Source organism: Taudactylus pleione, unplaced genomic scaffold (genome assembly GCF_031769625.1).
Source record: "Taudactylus pleione unplaced genomic scaffold, aTauple2 ptg000592l, whole genome shotgun sequence".
Lineage (NCBI taxonomy): Eukaryota > Metazoa > Chordata > Amphibia > Anura > Myobatrachidae > Taudactylus > Taudactylus pleione.
In genome coordinates this window covers 4735173-4757127 of record NW_028284994.1, presented here as the reverse complement: position 1 = coordinate 4757127, position 21955 = coordinate 4735173, and the positions used below count along the sequence as shown (strand labels likewise).

Below are 21955 nucleotides of genomic sequence, written 5' to 3'. Positions count from 1 at the left end.
TAAAGTGCTGCTAACTATGTTCAAGAGAGAGAGGGTGAAAATATTAAATTATATTTTAACCCGAAAATAAATACTAATGTGGCCGATATACATTTGGAAGATCTGATGTATAAATTAGAAAATACATTAATAAAGTTGATGAAAATATGGTGGGAATTGGCCACTTTAGACAAATATATGTCTAATGAAATGATCCCTAAGGGTCTGAGAATTCATAAAACCTCCAGTTTCACCACTGCTACAGAACATTTTAAAGAGAGATGGCAAATCATTTTAGAGAGGTGTTCAAGAGAACTTCTGTCTCTTATTATAGAGGAGAAAAAAAGGGACCTCATACACTTAGATGAAGAAATTAAGGAATTTAGGAGGTTAGTAATGCCTTTCTCAGATCAAACTTATTTTAAGGAACTAGAAAAGATCATAGAAAGGAAATTGAAAGATTAGAAAAAGAATTAATAGATAGAAAGAACTCCAAATTCCATAGAGATCAAAAACCTCAGGTTGATCTTGAGGAAAGAATGGTCAGTGTCCCTGTATTACAGGACAACTGGAGATATTCCCCCCAAAAAAGAGTACATAAGGGGAAAAAATGTTTGATAGAACACATCCCATTAAGAAGTTTCAATTTAGAGAGCAATATCAAACAAAGGGTAGGAGATATGAGAAAGTTGGAACAGGGTAGACTATGATGATATTAGTTTACAAAATAGAAACAAACACAATTTTGGGATTAGATCTCCCCCAGAAACTGAAGTTTTTATACCAGATTGGAGGAGAGTACCTAGGAGAGAGAAACAATGGCATTTTGAAAAAGAAAATAATACACCACGTGGGTCAAAACACCATTGGCTAGAAAATAACAACCGTTTCTCCCCATTAGATGTTGGCAGTTATTCGTCGCCTTTTTTAGAAAGAAGGGGGAAGATCCCCCAATTTTATTAAAACGATGTCAGGGTAAGAGAGGGGGTAATAAAAAAAGAAATAACAGCAACAAAAATAAAATATGAAAAAATAAGAAAAAGATAAAGAAAAATGGGTGAAAGACCGGTAATATGGATGTTATAGAAAGGGGACAAGAAGTCCTAGATAATGTTAAGATCTTTAATCTCAGCTCACATATTCTTTTGGATGAAGAGCGATCTTTATTAGAAAAAGGATTGAAATTTGCCCCATCATCTAAAGCCGATCCTTTTGATGTTTTTATTGATGTTCAGAAATTTTTAAGAAAATTGAGTTTTAGAAAGTTTTTTAAAAATAAGTCAGACAATGAAATACAAGATGATTCAGATCATTCACATTTCCAGCCTAAATCAGGTTTTGATCCATCACATCTAAAAGGGAATTTTCTAGAAACTTTCAATAGCCTAATAAAGGAAGACATAGAGAAATTGGATACGAAGAAAATTCATTTTAATTTAACTTTTAAAGAAAGAAAAGCAATTAAATCCCTTAATAAGGATAAGAATTTAATTATTAAGCCAGCAGATAAGGGAGGAGGTGTGGTGCTTTTAGATTTGAAAGATTATGAGACCGAAATATATAATCAGTTGGTGGATAAAGAAACTTATCGAAAGATGAGAGGTGATCTGACAAAAAAGTTCATGTTACAATTAAAAAATCTCATCGATAAATATAACAAAAAAGGAACTCTTAATGATAAGGAATGTAAGTTTCTATTTAATGACACCCCAGTGATTCCTACGATATACATCTTACCGAAAGTCCGTAAGGACCCCCTCCACCCTCCTGGATGACCAATTATATTGGGGGTGGATTCCCTTACAGCACCACTCTCGGAGATGATAGATTTATATCTTCAACCACTGGTTTTGAATAATCGTTCACATCTCAAAGACACTAGAGATGTCCTTAAAATTTTAGATACCATAACATGGAATAATGATCAATTCTTAGTAACAGCAGATGTTACTGCATTATATACCATCATTGATCATAAACAGGGTATTGATTCAATTGAAAAAGTTTTAATAGAATCTTCTTTACAACAAGATTTACTGGAGTTTTTATTGGAAGGGATAGGTTTTATTCTTTTTAATAATTATTTTATATTTAAAGATTAATTTTTTATCCAGAGAAGAGGTACTGCCATGGGCACTAGGTTCACCCTTAGTTACGCTAATATTTTTATGGGTCAGTGGGAAAAATAATTTATTTGGAATAATAACCCATACGGGGCGAACCTAGTGTCCGGGTATAGATACATAGACAATATTTTATTTATCTGGAAGGGCGATCAGGAGCTTTTAAATCAATTTTGCATCTTTCTTAATGAGAATGATAGAAACATTAGTTTAAATTTTAATATCAGTAATGAAAGTGTAAATTTTCTGGATCTCAACATCTATATTGAAAATAATCAAATGAAGACAAAAAATGATATTAAAACTACAGACTCACAAGCTTATATTGATTTTAAAAGCTGTCATCATATTAATTGGTTGAATACCATCCCTATGGGACAATTTAAATGCCTTAAGATGAATTGTTCTGACCAGAAAGTATTTATTTCACAAGTGACAGATATGAGTGAGAGATTCGTTAAGTGTGTATATGACAAAGATAAAGTCGCTTTGTCATTAGATCAAGTTTCACTCATGGATAGAGAAAGTTTGATAGATAAAGTTCAAAACTCCAATAAAAATAGAAAAGATTCTGGGTGTCATTCAGACCCACTTGCGAGCGGCAGTACGCTCGCAAGTGGGTCGATGTTCCCCACTGCGCAGTCGCACGAAGGAGGGAGCTCCATCGTGCACATGCACGGGACCCGGCGAGCGACGGGCTTCCCATCGCTCCGGGTCTTGCACCAAAGGGGGCGTGTTGTTGATGTTGATTGACAGCATGCCCCCTTTGGTGGGCATGCCGGGGGCGTGCCTGCCAGACGGAGGCGTTCCCATGGGAATGCCTACCGTCTGAAGCCAGCCCCACTGACATCACTAGTGATGTCAGTGGGAGTGATTTTGGCTCTGATAGAGCCAAAATCACTCCAGGGCTTGTGGCTGGGAAACCCGACCACAGGGTTTCCCTCGCAAGTCCGATGGTCACGATGGTCAAGACCATCGCGACCATCTTTTTGGATGCTCGTATATCCTGTAGGTGGTCACCCACAGCTATACTAGCATCTAGGAGGACGCTCCTTTTTAATGGAGGAGGGCCCTGATTCAGAGCGAGCGCTCTGGTCAGAGTGTCCGGCTCTGAATCAGGCCCTCTGATATTATGAAGTGGACTTTTGTCACTGATTATACCGCTCAACATCAACAAGTTAAGAAAATATTAAAACGTCATTGACATCTCTTGAAAAAAGATCCGATAATAGGAGATGAGATACCCAATAATCCAGGATGTATCTTTAGGAAAGCACCTAATCTGAAATCCAAGTTAGTTAGAAGCCTCTGTCCACCTTCACCCAAAAAGAATATTGTGGTTTTGGAAGGCTTCTTTAGATGTGGAACATGCATAGGGTGTAAAAACATAACAAATAATTTTGGGAATAAAAAAGTAGACGTGGAAATCAACAACAAGGTTCATCATATTAGGGATTTTATCAGCTGTCACTCCCAAGATGTAATTTATGGGATTGAATGTACATGTAAGAAATTCTATATCGGTAGAACAAGTAGACCTTTAAAAGTTAGAATAAGCGAACATTTGCGAAATATTAAAAAGGTTTAGACACACATGCACTTTCAGCCCACTTCAAAGATACACATCAATGTAATGTCAGAAACATAAAGAATTTTTATGGTTTGAAAAAGATAATGCCGGGGTCCTGAATTAAAGACACTTCATGTAAATTGGCACAAGAAGAGATGCTTTTTATCTATGATTTTAAAACACTTATCCCTATGGGTCTTAACAAAGACTTTGAAGTAAAATGGTTTTTATAATGTTTTTATAATGTCATGGTTTTTTACTGATGTGATGGTTTTTACTGATGGGATTGGTATTATATCTACTGTGTTTCTTAGACATTTTTATTTATGGAAAATCAGGAATATCGTCAACAAAATGGCCACTGCAAGTATAGTTTCCGTGGGAGCTCATAATATAATGGTCGTCAAAGTGCTACATCAAGTTGGCCACTGCATGTAAAAACCGATTTGAATCTACAATAAAATGGCCACCGCAAATACAGCATAGCTGGATCTTATACCATCTGACGGAACTGTCCGTGTGTTATCCGTAAATTGAAAGCATAGCCATGCGCTTGAGACTTAGGAGGAAGTAGTCATCCCTAAGCACCGCGTGACATACATTCGGTCTCGCCGGAAGTACGTATTTGTCGACAGACGGAAACAGATGAATATGAAGTCCAGCAATTACTATCTGGGCAGCGGGAAATTGGAGTGAGTGGAAACGGTGTTCTGACCCTAAATGGACTGGAGGAAATCAGGGGATAAAGTTAGGATTTAGAAGTTAGTAGATCCATGTCTGGCATTAGATTTTGTATGCTTGTTTTCAGGAGGGGTATTTAAACCCATCCAGCACAGTCTCTCTGTATGCCTTGAAAAAGATACACACTTCAAGTATCGAAACAAGTTGGTGAGAGAGACCTATTTTAAGAGGACTGTGGCACCTACACCAGGATTTGAGAGCACACCTGGGATGCTCTGTGGACTTTCTTATACTTGCCTTTTTTGTCTTCTGTTACAACTTTGGTAGACATGGACATTTGGTGAGAGGCCATCTTTTCTCTGTTTTTCATGTAATTTGTGATTTGTATTTTAAATTGTTATTAAAAACAGTGTTACATTATGGAGATTTTTCTCTTTAAATTTTATTGATCGCATATGGAACGAATACATTGAAATGAAGAGTGTTAAGAGGGGATTACATCTATACAGAAAAGATTATCCTGACTCATGACTGTCTGTCTACCTTGTTTGTAGACCACCATATTTGGTAGGGGATCCATCTCTACATATATAAGACCGTGTTATTTTATGTTAACTGTATCACACTATGGAATATGTCTCTCTTTTCTTTGAGTGATATTGAAAAGAAAAGAACCAGAGTGAGATATTTGGGAGAGAAGTTTTCCATTAGAGCGCCCTGCAGAATCATTTTGGTGATATATTTAATATTGTTATTATTTGTGGGTTAGATAGTTGATACCACTACACCATTAGATACTGTTGGGCTGCTATAGCGCACTTATCCTTGACACACATTTTGTCTTAACACACCATTCATACCTATACTGTACAACAAGCCATGACATAGGGAGAGGAGGGGAAATGTACATTAGTCCAGCATGCTGGAGTTTACTCTCTGTTTTATGCAATATACTGAAACAATTTAAAGTAGTAACTAATGAAAGGAGTTTAGACACAGCCAGACTGAATCATGTGATTCCCTTAATAAATATACTGGAAAAGCAGCTAGAGAAAGAAAATAAAGATAGGAAACAAAGTTCTGGAACTGTAGATTAAGTTCTTTATTTGCTTTGCCAGGACCAAAGGGTTATCAAGATCATGCAATTCGATAACTCAATTTTGGCAACCACGCAAGTTTAAGTAATAAATAATCAACAAACAAGCATACAATGATATCGAGCTCCACTGAGAGGATATAAATGTGGGATATATATAATATTACCCTCCTTGATTCACTTAAATGGAATCCAAAGTGTTCAAGTCTTTTTAGATTGTTCTCTCCACCATGCCATAAAAAAATACAGATAAGTCTTATAGTGTAGTAGATTCAAAAAACCAAATGTTTATTGCAAGGTTAGGTCCAGAATCCAATATAGAGGTAAATAGCTATTTGTCTTATTATTCAACTGGTAAAGGCATCCAAACATGTCTCAAAAATTCAGTAGTGCATACTCAGAAAGAGACTTGATGCTTACAGCAAAGCTTACTTCAATTAGATAGAGACAAACATATAACAGTTATTTAAACCTTGTGTCTTCAATCACAGCAATGAAAACACCTCGTGCTCAAGTGCAAAGGAACGTCAGATGTGATACCTGTAGGTAAACTAGGATGAGTGCTGCTTCCAACTTTGTGCAGCTGCAGCAGCATTAATTCTCCTTCTGCAGTGAACACTGGGGGAAATGAAACCAGACTGGACCATAACATTATGCTCTTTGCCACTGTAAGCCAATTGGTAGCTTGCTTTGGGGGGGCAAACAAACCAAACACTTTAGCCCCGAGTGGCAGTCCCTGTCAATGAAGTGATTGGTTCATTAAACTGTGAATATCCTTGCCTAGATTGTGTATTTGACAGGCATCATATATTATAGTACTTTATTTGTAGCTGACAATGCCATCTTTTTTTGGTCTCTAAATAGTTATAATTTTTAATAGATTTTTTTTTGTACACATTTAGATTTATTGCAACAAAGCAACTTGAACACTTCAACAGTTTGAACTTAATATTTTTTCCTTTTTAGAAAAAAAAGTGGAAAAACAAAAAAACAAATAACAAAAAGCAAAAAGCTACAAAGCTATTCACTATCTCAAATGGTCTAATATTCCTCAGCTTTCAGCACTAATGACAGCCAAGAGTCAATGGTACAAATTGTAGTTTACATTTAGGAAAACAATGGACTTAAAGTCTAGAGATTTTCATTGTTTTTTTCTCAGTTCTCCCCTCTCCTTCCAAAAAAAAAATATAATCCTGGGTATAAAGTGGATAAAGAGGGTAGGGGAAAAGACCAACAGCAAAGGTTACTAATAGAAGCACACAAATATAATTAATAAATAAAAAGGGGGGGAAAAAGACAACCGCATCTTGCACCCAGGGACTGGATGAAAAAATGGGAGAAGGGTGTAGTCCAAGCAATGCAATCATTTAATCGACTTCACCTATAACTATGACTACAGTATTATAGAAATAATGTAGACAATTAAAATCTACACAAACTCCAATACAAGTCAGGCTTTTCTCCCCTAATCAAAGATAAATAAAAATAACAAACACATAGTGTATTTAACAATGATATTCCTTTTTAATAAATACGGTGACAATTAAAAGACAATTTGTTCTATATGTATAGGCAGATGACAGAAAACCATGTACAGCTGTCTATACTCTTCCAAAAGGTAGATGCAATTTGTCAAAAATTACCAATTATACAGGACTTTCATTTGTAGGAACTGGTTGGTTCAAAGAATTAAATGTTTAATAAATAATCAAAGTGTTCACAGTTTGCAGGTTACATCCTAGAAAATTGCATTAGTTTTAATTTTCAGATCACTCATTTTAGATGGAACAGTGCTAATAATAAGCCCAATTATGTACCCACAAACAAATGATTTGCCATTTTTATGGATGACCTGCCATGAGTTTGTGCAACTGCATTCACTTAGCTTAGTCAGCTGGCTAGCTCGCAGCAGCCTTTGCCAAAGAATGGTAAAGATAAGTATTGTGGTCTGTGGAGTGTTCAAAATGGAGATTAATGCTATTGAGGTTAATATTACCGTAGGGACAAAAACAGGCCCAATCACATGATTTTAGCTGTTTTCATCATTTGTTTAAAAAAATCCATATCCAAAATAAAAACACTCGATAGTGGATTTGCTAGAACCAAAATCAAAGCACAATGATAAATTAGAACCAAAACCAAAACACGGGGGTCTGTGTATATCTCTATAATATACTATTTTTATGAAAATAAGTACATGCATACGTAACTACATAAAAGTAAAATGGGCCAAAGTCGACAAGTAGTAGGCATATTTTATAATATAACACTTCCACTTCCATTCACAAGAGCATCTGTCATTACTGTTATCAGCAATAACACCTTCCCCATACTAGGTTCAGGAGATCTGTCATCAGCAATAACACCTTCCCCATACTAGGTACAGGAGATCTATCATCAGCAATTACACATTCCCCATGCTAGGTACAGGAGATCTGTCATCACCAATAGTACCTTCCCCATACCAGGTACAGGAGATCTGTCATCAGCAATAACACCTTCCCAATACTAGGTACAGGAGATCTGTCATAAGCAATAGCACCTTCCCCATAATAGGTGCAGTAGATCTGTCATCAGCTATAGCACCTTCCCCATACTAGGTACAGGAGATCTGTCATCAGCAATAACACCTTCCCCATACTAGGTACAGGAGATCTATCATCAGCAATTACACATTCCCCATGCTAGGTACAGGAGATCTGTCATCACCAATAGAACCTTTCCCATACCAGGTACAGGAGATCTGTCATCAGCAATAACACCTTCCCCATACTAGGTACAGGAGATCTGTCATCAGCAATAGCACCTTCCCCATAATAGGTGCAGTAGATCTGTCATCAGCTATAGCACCATCCCCATACTAGGTACAGGAGATCTATCATCAGCAATAACACCTTCCCCATACTAGGTGCAGGAGATCTGTCATCAGCAATAGCACCTTCCCCATACTAGGTACAGGATATCTATCATCAGCAATAACACCTTCCCCATACTAGGTTCAGGAGATCTGTCATCAGCAATAGCACCTTCCCATGCAAGGTGCGGGAGATCTATCATCAGCAATAGCACCTTCTCCATACTAGGTACAGGAGATCTGTCATCAGCAATAGCACCTTCCCCATACTAGGTACAGGAGATCTGTCATCAGCAATAACACCTTCCCCATAATAGGTGCAGGAGATCTGTCATCAGCAATAAGACCTTCCCCATACTAGGTACAGGAGATCTGTCATCAGCAATAACATCTTCCCCATACTAGGTGCAGGAGATCTGTCATCAGCAATAGCACCTTCCCCATACTAGGTACAGGATATCTATAATCAGCAATAACACCTTCCCCATACCAGGTACAGGAGATCTGTCATCAGCAATAGCACCTTCCCCATGCTATGTGCAGGAGATCCCTCTGTATTTGGCATCTACAATGCTTATGCCTAGCTTAGAATAGTAACTCTGGCTACATGCCCATGACACTTCCTAACACACAAACAAAATGCTTCTCTTGCATTCATTCCCATTGTTGTAACCCAATAAAATGCAGATTTATCATCTACAGGGAAATGGCTGAAATAAGTTCCACTCTGAGTCATGTGCATGCAGCCCAGGACACAAGCAAAGTGTGCACCAAATGCCTAGATGCAGCCATATACAATGTGTCATGTGAATTATGTCCATAGTCTTCAATGTCAACTTTGTTACTCTTAAATATCTCCAAATTGGTAATAGGTAGAAACTTCATTTAAAGAAAAGCAAAGTCAAGCATCACATTTTACCACATACCAAGTCACATGGAAAATATTGTCTCTACAGTACTGTACAGTATATCATTCTATTTGTAGTTGGCATAATTATTAATTGAAAAAGTTATGATTTTTCTGTCAAAATTGACTAACAAATATTTTCACAAAAGATTGGTTACACTATTGAAAAATTGTCAGGAATAATAAAAGGCTATTAATCCAACTTAACTTTTATTTTTTTTATTTTCATAGATGCCTCGAGCTCGATGTTCTGAAAAATGTCATAATGGATTCAGAAAAGCCCCAAATGTAAAACATCAGGCCTGTTGCTATGACTGTGTGCCGTGCTCAGAGGGAGAAATATCCAATGGTATCTGTATAAATTTTATTTTTCAAAGCAAGTACAAATGATGGGAAGATAATTATATACACACAAGTCTTTAGACAGCCATAGGCATCTAGCAAAATGCTTTTTTTAACAAGTTATTGTTTTAAAGATTTATAGTATCTTCTTGCCAATATTGATGGGTGTTTTCATATAAGAAGACAGCATGAAACACAGAAACTTGTGTTGTTCAATAGAGATTATTATAACTCCTGCATGTTGGATAACCCATAGGCATATTTATTAAGGCCTTATCGCAGAGGTTACTAAACTCAGGGCCCAATTCAGACCCAGATGATAAGCTGTGCTCACTTGCAACTGTAAGGATGCCCAGTAGGCAAATGCTGCGAGCACACGCTAAGACATAGGATGTCCACTATGTCTTAATGTGTGATCGCTGTGTGAAGTTGGATGTCCAACCGGCCTGGACATGGGATGCCTACTTGCTTACATCATCTCCAGGGAGTCTATGAAAACATTGGTACAATTGGCTGACATCGAACCCACTCGCAGTGCTTGAGGTAGACCCTAGCTGGACGCAAGGACCTCTGTTTTTAAGACAGTTCAGTGACGTGTATGCTGACACTGCATCTAATTTGTGCACACCATTATAATGGTGTTATGATGCACTGACATGCCTCCAGTCGCACATCCATACCCCCGTTAGATTTGTCCTTCCCCTGTCACCACCCACAAATGGCACGTTTTGTCACTCAAACTAGTGGGCTGGATATGTGCTGTTAGCGATCATCTCTCTATCACAGTGACTGGTTCACGCATGTGCTTGCTTCCTTGATGCTTGCGCAGTTTGCAACAATTGGTCAGCTTTAAGCAAACACAGCCTTTTGAGCGGGTCTGAAGAGCTCCCTCAGTACTCAAGGCACCTTAACAGTCCAGGTTTTAAGGATATCTATGCTAGACCACAGTTGACATAATTAGTGACTCAGTCAATTTGATTTAACCACCTGTGCTCAACCATGGATCATCTAAAACCTGAGCTGTTGGGCTGCCTTGATCCTGGGATCCTGTATCTTATTGAGTTAATTCTGCTTCACCTTACGTATTGTTTGGGTATCACAGTATACATTGGAGGCAAATTCTGTTGTCTCTCTTAATTTTGAACACAAATTAAATTCTCATAGAAGGCTATTGGGATTTTGGTATGGGTAAATGTTTCAAGCTCTAACAAGCTAAGTGTTTAAGTTTCCAACAAAAAACTACAAATTAGGACTGCACTATAAAATATAATATCTCATATATAAAGAAAAGTTTGTAACCCAGTGCGCTCTAGCTGCCAACTAATCAAATTACCAAAGAAGTTGTCCCCACAACTTCAAACTTCTATACCTTCTATACACAATATCGGTAACTGATATCTGATGGTGATTTGACAATAATACATGAGTCTGAACCCAAAGAATAAAGTCAATGGTCCTTCTCAATGTACCAAGATATCCTATTCATAAATAGGTGTTATCTGTTGGTGGAGGGCTGAATTTACAAAGTATATTATGGGTCTAGTGACACTAGTGTCACTAGTGATCGCCACTTCAAAGAACGATGCCACTGGTATGTATCTCAAAGAAAATGTAGAGAAACAAAGCAGAACATAGCATAATCTCCTTTAGACATTAAATAACATATATACCACAAATGTGTGCTCCAATAAAATCTAAACAAATAATGACATGGGAGTGTAATTACCAAATTGGCTTTCAGAACCTTAATGAAGTTCTGATATAGCGTAGTGGGATACTTATAAGGTGCTCCCTGAAACCTCACCAATGCCAATGGTAACAGGATAGGAATCCAGATATTCAATACACTTTATATTCCTCCAATCATATCACTGCTGAAATCCATTCCCGAAGATAGTGTTGTCAATGTTTATCTCAAAAGAATATGGGAGAAAAGCGGGAAATAGCATAATCTCCTTTTATTCATGAGTTTCACAGAACACAAACAGGACATAAACATAAATCCAGAAATGAAAAGAAATAAACACAATTACCAGATAGGCTTTCAGAACCTAATGGAGTTCTGAAACAGTGGGAGTTATAAGGTACTCCCTGGGACCTTCACGGATACTGATGGTGACAGAGTCCAAACTGCTTCTGCGGCAAATTCCAGATAAAGAGCCAATGCGTTTCTACCCCTTTCCTGGGGTCTTTGTCAAGGCAAGCTAAGTAAGTGAATGCAGTTTCAAGTTGTCCCTTCTTAAATACTGCTATCCACCAATCAGAAAAACACAAAAATCAATCCTAAACTAGACACAGATCTGCTATCTAATCAAAATCCCTCCCTCATCCTCCCAGTGTCCAAACAGAAATCAGGTCTGTGTGCACCTGTATGCATCAAATGATCAGCCAATTACATCATTTGGGTCCCAATCACGACACCCTACTTCCCATGTAGTCGGGAACTGCCTCTGACACAGCGACTCTTCCCAAGCATCCTCGTTGTCAAGGCAATATGAGAGCTCTCCTATCTCCCTATGCGTCATCGGTATCTCTGTTGTCATGGAGCGCGGCTGATCAGGTGACTGCCCACGTAGATGTACACATCACTAGCATTCTTGTAGTCTTGGTACCCAGCCAGTCACATGACTGCCAGCATAAGTATAGGATCTCAATGAAGGTGATATGAATTTGCATCCAACTTGTTTGCAATAAAGTGAATATTTCCAAGATGGTGTGTCCCAAAGCAGTCTTCAGAACATAGGGCCTGATTCAGAACCACTCGCGAGCGGCTGTCTGCTCGCAAGTGGGTCGATGGTCTGCACTGAGCATGCGCACGACGGAGGGAGCTCCGTCGTGCGCATGCGCCAGACGCGACGAGCGAAGGACTTTCCTTCGCTCATTGTGTCTGATCAAAGGGGCATGCTGCCGATGTTGATTGACAGCACGCCCCCTTTGGTGGGCGTGCCGGGGGCGTGCTGTCAATCGGGAGTGGGCGTGATGTCAGTGGGAGTGATTTTGGCTCTGATAGAGCCAAAATCACTCTGGGCCTTGCGGTTGAAAACCTCAACCGCAGGCTCTGGCTCGCAGTAGCGATGGTCAAGATGGTCACGACCATCACGGCCATCAAACTGCACGCTCGTATAGGCTGTGGGTGGTGACCCACAGCTATACGAGCGTCCAGGAGGATGCTCCATAATTATGGAGGGCAGCGCTCATTCAGAGCATGCGCTCTGCTCAGAGCGTACGGCTCTGAATGAGGGCCATAGTTCCCGCAATTGCACATATCCGAATAAAAGATAAAAGACAAATTAAAATACAATTAAAATGCTAATAAAACCACAAATAACATTGTTGTTATAAAAACCATTTAAGCTCAAAATCAATATTCAATCCCCCAGGATGTAGAGTGTTATATTCATAAATACATTGCATTTCTTTTTTTTGCCAGCTGTCGTGCCACATCCCTCCTTCTCCAATTCCCTTTTACCAAAATTATCCCTGCAAATCTCTTAATCCCAGTGATCGAATAATTATGAGTCAATTCAGAGCCGGCCCTAGGCATAAGCATGACAGGCAAATGCCTAGGGCATTTGCAATGCATTAGGAGCATCCTGCCACTCGGCAGCAGAGCCCGCAGCCAGCAGTACTATTAATGAGTTACACTGACTCATTATTACAGTACTCTCTTTGCGCTGCCTGCGGCTGGCCTGGGGCCGTACTGAGGAAGGAGGAGGACTGAGGGGGGTGCCTTCTCACTGTACATGACCAGGCTGTCACACTAGACTGCCTGAGACCCAACCACTCCCCCGAGTCCCCGCCCCCTCCTCTCCGTCCACTCTATTCTACCTGCACTCTCCTTCCCTGCCTAGACTCCGCCCCCTAACAACGGGTCCCGCCCCTTTCTTGTCTAGCCCTCTGTGTCACAGTCTCTCCTTTCATTATGTGCCATGGAGAGTGGAGACAAGCTCCAGCAGGGACAACACATCCTCTTCCAGGAGAGGTAAGTTCCAGTGTCATATGGGGGTGGTATCTGTATGCAATGGGGAGGGGGTGTATTAATGTAGTGTGTGAGTGGGGAGGTGTATTAATGTTGTGTGTGTGTGTGTCTGTGGGAGGGGTGGGGTGGGGTGGTGTAGTAGTGTGTGAGTGGGGTGGTGTATTAATGTTGCGTATGTGGGGTGGGTGCTGTATTCTATGTGTGTGTGAGGGTTTTTTTCACATTATTTGTGCTCAGTGATGGTTCTAGGTGCGGGCTAACAGGGCCATCGCCTGGAGCGCCGACACATAGAGGGCGCCACTGAGTCCCCCCCCAAAAAAAACCTAGAAGAAAAAAAAAAAGTAAATACATTGGTCCCAAACCTCCCCACCCAGCCACCGCTGCCGCCGCCACTGGGAGGCTGCATTTTCTGGGCGCCCACTGATATTTTTTATCAGCAGGCACCTGGCTCCCTCCCTGCAGCGGCAGCCGAATGCCGGAGCTCACTCCTGAGCTCCAGCCAATGGCAGTACTATGGGAGGGATGTTTCTCCCATGTCATGACGTTTCTCCCATAGATCCGAGGAGCCGCGGTTGGACCGGACGGCAGCGGCAGCGGAAGCTGGAACGGGGCTATAGGTAAGTATTGTGTGTTTTTTTTTCAGTCGGAAGCACTGGGGGCATGATTATAGGGGCATTTCTACTGGGGGACAACTATAGGGGGCATTACTACTAGTGGGCACAAATACAGGGGACATTATTTCTGGGGGCATTACTAATGGGTGCACTACCACTGGGGACATTACTACAGTGGGCACTACTATAAGGGGCATTACTAATGGGGGCAGTACTACTGGGGAGCATTACTAAAGGGGGGACTACAATCGGGGACATTATTAATGGGGGGATTAATACTGGGGAGCATTACTAATGGGGTCTCTACTAATGGGGGCTCTACTATAGGGGGCATTACTAATAGGGGGATTACTACTGGGGAGCATTACTAATGGGGGCTCAACTATTATGGGCACTACTATAGGGGGCATTACTACTGGGGGAACTACTATAAGGGACATTACTGCTGGGGGCTTTACTACTGTGGGCACTACTAATGGGGCATTACTACTGGGGAGCATTACTAATGGGGGCATTACAACTGTGGGCACTACTATAGGGGGCATTACTAATTGGGGGATTACTACTGTGGAACTTTACTACTGGGGGAACTACCATAGGGGTCACTACTACTGGGGGCATTACCACTGGGGGTACTACTAAGGGGGCACTGCATGGGGGGCACCACTACTGGGGCCATTGTGTAAGGGGCACCACTGCTGTGGGCATTGTATAAGGGGCACTACTACTGTAGGCATTGTATTAGGGGCACTAATACTGTGGGCCTTGTGTATAAGGTACACTAATTTTGGCATTATGTAAAAGGGGCACCACTTTGTGTCATAACAGAAGGGACTATTGTGTGGTGTAATTTGAATTGGGGATAATGTATTATAAAGGTAATTACTGTGTGTGGCACAATGTGTTATACAGGTTATTACTGCATATAGCATAATGTGTTATAAAGGGCAATACTGCATGTGGCATAATGTGTTATAAAGGGCCTTACTGCATGTGGGATAATGTGCTATAAAGGGCATTACTGCATGTGGCATAATGTGTTATAATGGGCATTACTGCGTGTGGCATAATGTTATGTTATCTAAAAAATTTTATTTCTTTTTTTTTGGGGGGGCGGGGGCACAACTGGGAACTTTCGCCCTGAGATCCACAATGTCTAGAACAGGCCCTGTCTGTGCTATAAGTTACATGAGAGTCAGTGATGTTCTCTATTATATCACTGCAGGTCTCTCTGCATTATGTGGCACTCGTGTTATTTGGCGCTCACTGCGATGCTCTCTATATTATATACCGCTCACTGTGACACTCTCTGCATTATATGGTGCTCTATGCAACTCTATGTGTTATATGGTGCTCACTGCAACACTCTATATTATATGCCACTAACTGTGACACTCTGTGCATTAAATGGCACCTTTGGATTATAAGGCGCTCACTGTGACACTCTCTGCATTATATGGCACATCTGCATTGCAATCTGCATTATATGGCACCTCTGCATTGCACTCTGCATTATATGGAACCTCTGAATTGCACTCTGCATTTTATGGCACCTCTGAGTTGCACTCTGCATTATATGGCACCTCTGCCTTGCACTCTGCATTATATGGAACCTCTGAATTGCACTCTGCATTATATGGCAACTCTGAGTTGCACTCTGCATTATATGGCACCTCTGAGTTGCACTCTGCATTATATGGCACCTCTGAGTTGCACTCTGCATTATATGTCACATCTGAGTTGCACTCTGCATTATGTGGCACTACTGATACCCTATGTGCTGTGAAGCCACCACTCATTAGTTCCACCACTGGGCTGTGGCAAGTAAAATTGACATGGGAGGGCATGCTGTGCATGCCCAACTGCAGCCGCTTTTAACATTTCACAGCTCCGCCTCCATCCCTTGCCCAGCACCCACCAAGTCTAGCAGGGATGGGCCAGCTGGAAAAACAAGCAGGGGTGGGTGCGACTGACTCCCTGGCCCTAAAGAGAGTGAGTCTAAAGCTGGGTACACACTTAACGATGTGTACCCAGCGCGATATCGCTACCAGTGGGAGCCAGCAGGGATCCCAATATCGGCAAGTGCATACACACTTGCCGGTGCCGGGAGCGACTGAGCGACGGCGGGGCCATGTTGCATTCCACAGCATAGCCCCCACTGACGATATCAGTGGGGGCTATGCTGCTGTCGATGCACTGGCGCATGCTATATTCAGTGGCATAGCGAGTACACACTGGCCGATGAGGACAATATGTCGTCCGATCCGCCACATTGGATGACAAAAAGTCTAGTGTGTAGCCGGTATAAGGGCCCCATTTATTAACAAAGCTAAACACCATTTTTATATTTAGAGTAGCAGTGGCACAAACGAAAATGCCCCTGCGGTGAGTTGCAGCAAAGTCTTCCTTGTCGGCCACATCCTCCGCTCCGCATTAGGCTTCCAGCGATGGGCTTCTGTGTAATGTGCATGTGCGACGGTCTGTCTGCGCATGTGCATGCCACTTAACCCAGAAGGGACCCGGTAGTGCCTGGAAGGCTTCGCTGAAGCCAGAAAGGCAGCGCTGTATCCTCATTGCCGGCAATGGAGACCACATCGCTCTCGCCATCTAAAGATCTAAAGATGGCGAGAATGATGCAGTGACAATCAGCAGTGATCTTAGATTACTGCTGTTTGTTAAATACAGAAAGAATGACATAACATTTTTAGCAAGCGCTATAGGGGTTATACATCAGACAGACAGTGTAGTGGTTAGCATTACTGCCTCACAGCACTGAGGTCATGGGTTCACTTCCCACCATGGCCCTACCTGTGTGGAGTTTGTATATTCTCCTGTGCTTGAGTGGGTTTCCTCCTGGTGCTCCGGTTTCCTCCCACACTCCATAAAAATACTGGTAGGTTAATTGGCTCCCAACACATATGAACCCCAGTGTGTATGTGTGTGTGTGAGCATGATAGGGAATATAGATTGTGAGCTCCACTGGGGCAGGGACTGATGTGTGTGCTCTATAAATAACTGGCAATAATAATAATAATTGATAATGGGGCTGTAAGTAAGTCAGCTGAGCTCTCAACTGGTAGAAGGGTGCTGATGGATGACTGAGAGGTGCTGACTGTTCCTCTCATATTTAGGATTCCTTTTTCTGTGCTGAATGGGGAGTGTATAGATCCCCTACAATATTTGTACCTGGAAATGACATGCAGTGATGTTTGAAGTTCCATGCCCATACAGTCTACAAAAAGAAGAAATTTGTCCATGCTCGCCATGCTTCGGGCACAGTGGCTCGCTTTGCTCACCACATGTTTATATTCCCACTGTATGCTTACGTGGATAGTAGTGAATGACTTTTGGCAGTACTGGACAACATCAGGGTACAATACTGAAGAGGATCTGTCAACTACCACTCTGAATAAGGGTTCTGACTGCTTGATAAGGGGTGCATAATGAGGCATGGGGTACTGTTCAGGATGTGGGGTGCTGGATGAGCCCAGGGGTGCTGTGCTGGGAAAAGGGTCCTGGATGATGCCAGGGCTGCTGTGTTGAGACGGGTGCTGTTCTGTGAGGCGGGCAATGAAGAGGTAGTATGTGGTGCTGTGAGGTGGGCAGCAACTGGATCAGTGTGTGTGCTGTATATATGTGTGGGTGTGTGTACATGTAGCTATATATCTATCTATAGAGAGAGAGAGGGAGATGTAATAAATATGTCAAAATGGGGGCAAATGAATTACAATTTTATGTACTCTGCCAGACTCCTAAAGAAAGAAAGCAGAGAAAAAAGGAAGAGGTAACGGTAAGTGAAAACTGAGTATCATGTTTGAAGAGGTGGGGGAGAGTGTCTGTAGAGTGTAGTGTGGTGGGATTATCTGCAAGGGGGCACCAGCCAAAATCTTGCCTAGGGCACCAAATTGGTTAGGGCCGGCTCTGAGTCAATTTAAAATGATTAGATAACGCATGACTAATCTGACCTCTTTTAATATTGCGTATATGTTCGGGAAGTCAAACCTTCAAAGGTCTGGATGTTCGACCTATATAGACTAAGGCTGGTGGTCATGTGACAGGCTGGGTACCATGACAACAAGGATGCTAGTGACGTGCACATCTACGTGGGCAGTCACCTGATCGGCCATGCTCCTTCACAACAGAGATACTGATGACGCATAGGCAGATATTACCTTGACAACAAGGATGCTTGGGAAGAGTGACGGCATCAGAGGCAATTCTGGACTACATGCAGAGAAGGGTCTTTTGATTGGGACATAATGATGCAATGGGCTGATAATTTGTTGCATCTAGGTGCACACACACCTGATCTCTGTTTGGACACTGGGAGTAAGAGGGTGGGATTTTGTTTAGATAGCAGATCTGTGTCTAGTTTAGGATTGATTTATGTGTTTTTCTGATTGGTGGATAGCAGTATTTAAGAAGGGACAACTTGAAACTGCATTCACTTGCTTACCTTGCATTGACAAAGACCCCAGGAAAGGGGTAGAAACGCATTGGCTCTTTATCTGGAATTTGCCGCAGAAGCAGTTTGGACTCTGTCACCATCAGTATCCGTGAAGGTCCCAGGGAGTACCTTATAACTCCCACAATGCTTTTTCAAAACTACATTAGGTTCTGAAAGCCTATCTGGTAATTGTGTTCATTTCTTTTCATTTATGGAGTTATGTTTATGTCTTGTTTGTGTTCTGTGAAACTTGTGAATACAAGGAGATTATGCTATTTCCCACTTTTATCCCATATTCTTTTGAGATAAACATTGACAACACTATCTTTGGGAATTGATATCACCAGTGATATGATTGGAGGAATATAAAGTGTCTTGAATATCTGGATTCCTATCCTGTTACCATTGACATCGGTGAGGTTTCAGGGAGCACCTTATATCTATCCCACTATGCTATATCAGAACTTCATTAAGGTTCTGAAAGCCTATTTGGTAATTACACACCCATTTCATTATTTGTTTTGGTTTTATTGGAGCACACATTTGTGGTATATATGTTATTTAAGGTCTAAAGGAGATTATGCTATCTTCTGCTTTTTCTCTACATTTTCTTTGAGATACATACCAGCGGCATCGTTCTTTGCAGTGACGATCACTAGCCACACAACTGAAGACCCATAATATACTTAGGAAATTCAGCCCTCCACCAACAGATAACACCTATTTATGAATAGGATATCTTGGTACATTTAGTAGGACCATTGACTTTATTCTTTGGGTTCAGACTCATGTGTTATTGTCATAGCGCCGTCAGATATCAGTTACCTATATTGTGTATAGAAAATATCTCATTTATATTGTTTGTTTGAAATTAATCAATGATCAAGGCACCTCTAAATATAAAAAAACACATTTATTCACAACCTACATTAGATAGAAGTAAAAAATAGATATTATAAATAATAAAACAAAAAACACGTCTCTAAAACACTCAGTAATTGTGTAAAATATCACTGGTAGCAATTAAATTTAAATCAATTGTGACATACACATAATCATTCCACATAAATCTTAGTGCATCAGAAAATGTCCTGATGGAAAAGAGGGAGATACTGTATCCATCCTTTAGTCGGTATATATTGTTTTCTATAAGGTCTAATCCATCTGCATATTATCAGTTAAAGTCTTTTCATGCACTGTGAATGGCTTTAGTAGTTAAAGTATGCTCTCACCACATAAGTTCAAATTTGTAGAAGAAGCAGAGCAAAACCGTCTGCCTGTGTTCAAAAGCAGTCCTTGGAGAGCACAGTGTGGTGAATGAAAATTGGCCGCTCTCACACTGGATGATTCCCTTTGTGTATAGCAGACTCCAGGTAGATTCATGCAATCTTTTTCCAACCACACTGGATAGTAGCACAAGTGGGTGAACAGGTAATTACACAGGCAGGTACATAAATCACAGGCAGGGTCACAAGTGGATGTTATAGACTTTTGAAGAGTATTTCTTCAGGATACTTCTAACCAATTTGGCTAATAGATAGTATGAAGAACTCTTTAGGATTTTTATGAATATGATCGAGTGGTCTGTTAAATCAATGGATGAGTGGGACTTTAGAGGGATCTTTGGATAAGCTAAGCATGATTGACTTCGGTTAAGATGGGAATGTGAGACCTGAAGGTTGATTGATGTTTCAATTTTATGTATATATATAACTTTTTATATATTTTATGTCTTAAGGTGCATACACACGTAACGATTTTTTGAACGATTTAACTATAATGATGTCGTTATCATTTAATCGTTGAAAAAATCATTCAGTTTCTGAGTTATAACGATGAACGATTATTGTTCATGTGCATTCCCATTTGTAGTTTGTAGTTCATTCTGACAGACCAACTGAACAATTTTCATTAAAGGAAGTTACAAAAATTGTTTGCAGTTCAAAAAATCAATCATTACACTTTAAAAAATCTGACAGATAATCTGACAGAAAATTGTTCATAAAATCAATCATAAAATAATTGGTAACAAAATTGTTGTGTGTATGCAGCTTTTGTCCTCATTAAATTATAATAGTATATTTAGTTTGTATATATCATGTGCAGATTTATGCTTGTATACCTCCACAGATATAAATTATTTATTTTATCTGTGATTATGATATGTATTATACTAGGGCAAATTTATGAATGTACAGTATAGAAGAATAGTTAGGCAAGCTAAGCAGGACTGACTTGGGTTAAGAAGAGAATGGGAGAACAGAGGGCCTGATTCAGAGCCGGACGCTATTTGCGGATGCTCGTTCTTAAAAGGGGCCGGATTCTTAAATTGAGCGCTCGCTCTTTGCGGTCTGTTGATGCCTCTATGTCTGTGCGAGCATCTGAAAAATGTGCTCGCTATTTTGTAAAGATGCCCCTTTGCTGTTCGCATCATACATCATCTCCGCTTTTTATTTGATTAATCAGGAACATCGAAAGGCATCTGCACTGCTCACAGTGCTTGTGGTAGGATTTACTTCCCGCTATCACTCCGAGCAGTTCAGGCTAAAAGACAACCAAGTGACATGGTCGATGACGCTGCTTTGTTAATTATGCACTCCCATAAAATGGCGTTTTGACCGTTTGGCATGCCTGCGTTCGGAACTCCACTCCCCCGTTTTCAAGCACCTTCCCCTGTTACCTCCCACAAACGCCTCATTCTGTCACTCAAATTAGCAGCCCCTCGCTGTTTTACGAGCACACGATTTCCGACCACAATGACTGGTTAGTGCATGTGCATTACGACCCATACGCATGCACAGTTTTGTGAACATCGCTCAGAGCGAACGAGCTGCCGCTTACGAGCGGCTCTGAATGAGGTCCAGAGTGTGCAGATTTCTTCTTTTCATTTTTTAGCCCTCAAATAAGATATAGAGGATTATATTTATTCAGCCATGCATTCAATTGGTGTTTATAGATACAAAATCTTTATATCTTGCATACCTTTTTAAATATATACAATACATTTTATTTATGTGGGGTAGCTATTTGTTTTATACTGGGGAATGTTTTTTATACATAGCAGAAATTGGAAAATAAATTAATAAATTGGGATAGATTAATAAAATAAAGAAAGGAATTTATATCATTTTTATTATTTATTTATCAATTGATGTTATGAAATAATGAGATTCAAGGCTTCTCTATGAGTTTGTAATTTAACTGGTAAATGTATATGTGATGAAATGAACACACAAATGTATTAAATTAATGAAGTAAATATGTGACACACATGTCAAAGATTAAGTAATCAACTCCCTACATAAGCAGAATCTTGATAAATCTCCCTGGTGGAGAGAAATATGCCGACATTCATGTGGTTTT

General features: G+C 40.5%; 1 protein-coding gene across 1 annotated transcript in view; it reads left to right on the top strand.

Annotated features, from left to right (window-relative positions):
* Positions 1-1052: 1052 nt before the first annotated feature.
* LOC148481218 (vomeronasal type-2 receptor 26-like) overlaps positions 1053-21955 on the top strand; it is a 42937-nt gene continuing 22034 nt past the window's right edge. The window contains exon 1 of the mRNA XM_088453824.1: positions 1053-1665. Coding sequence (XP_088309950.1) covers positions 1053-1665 — 613 coding nt within the window. The remainder of the gene's footprint in view (positions 1666-21955) is intronic.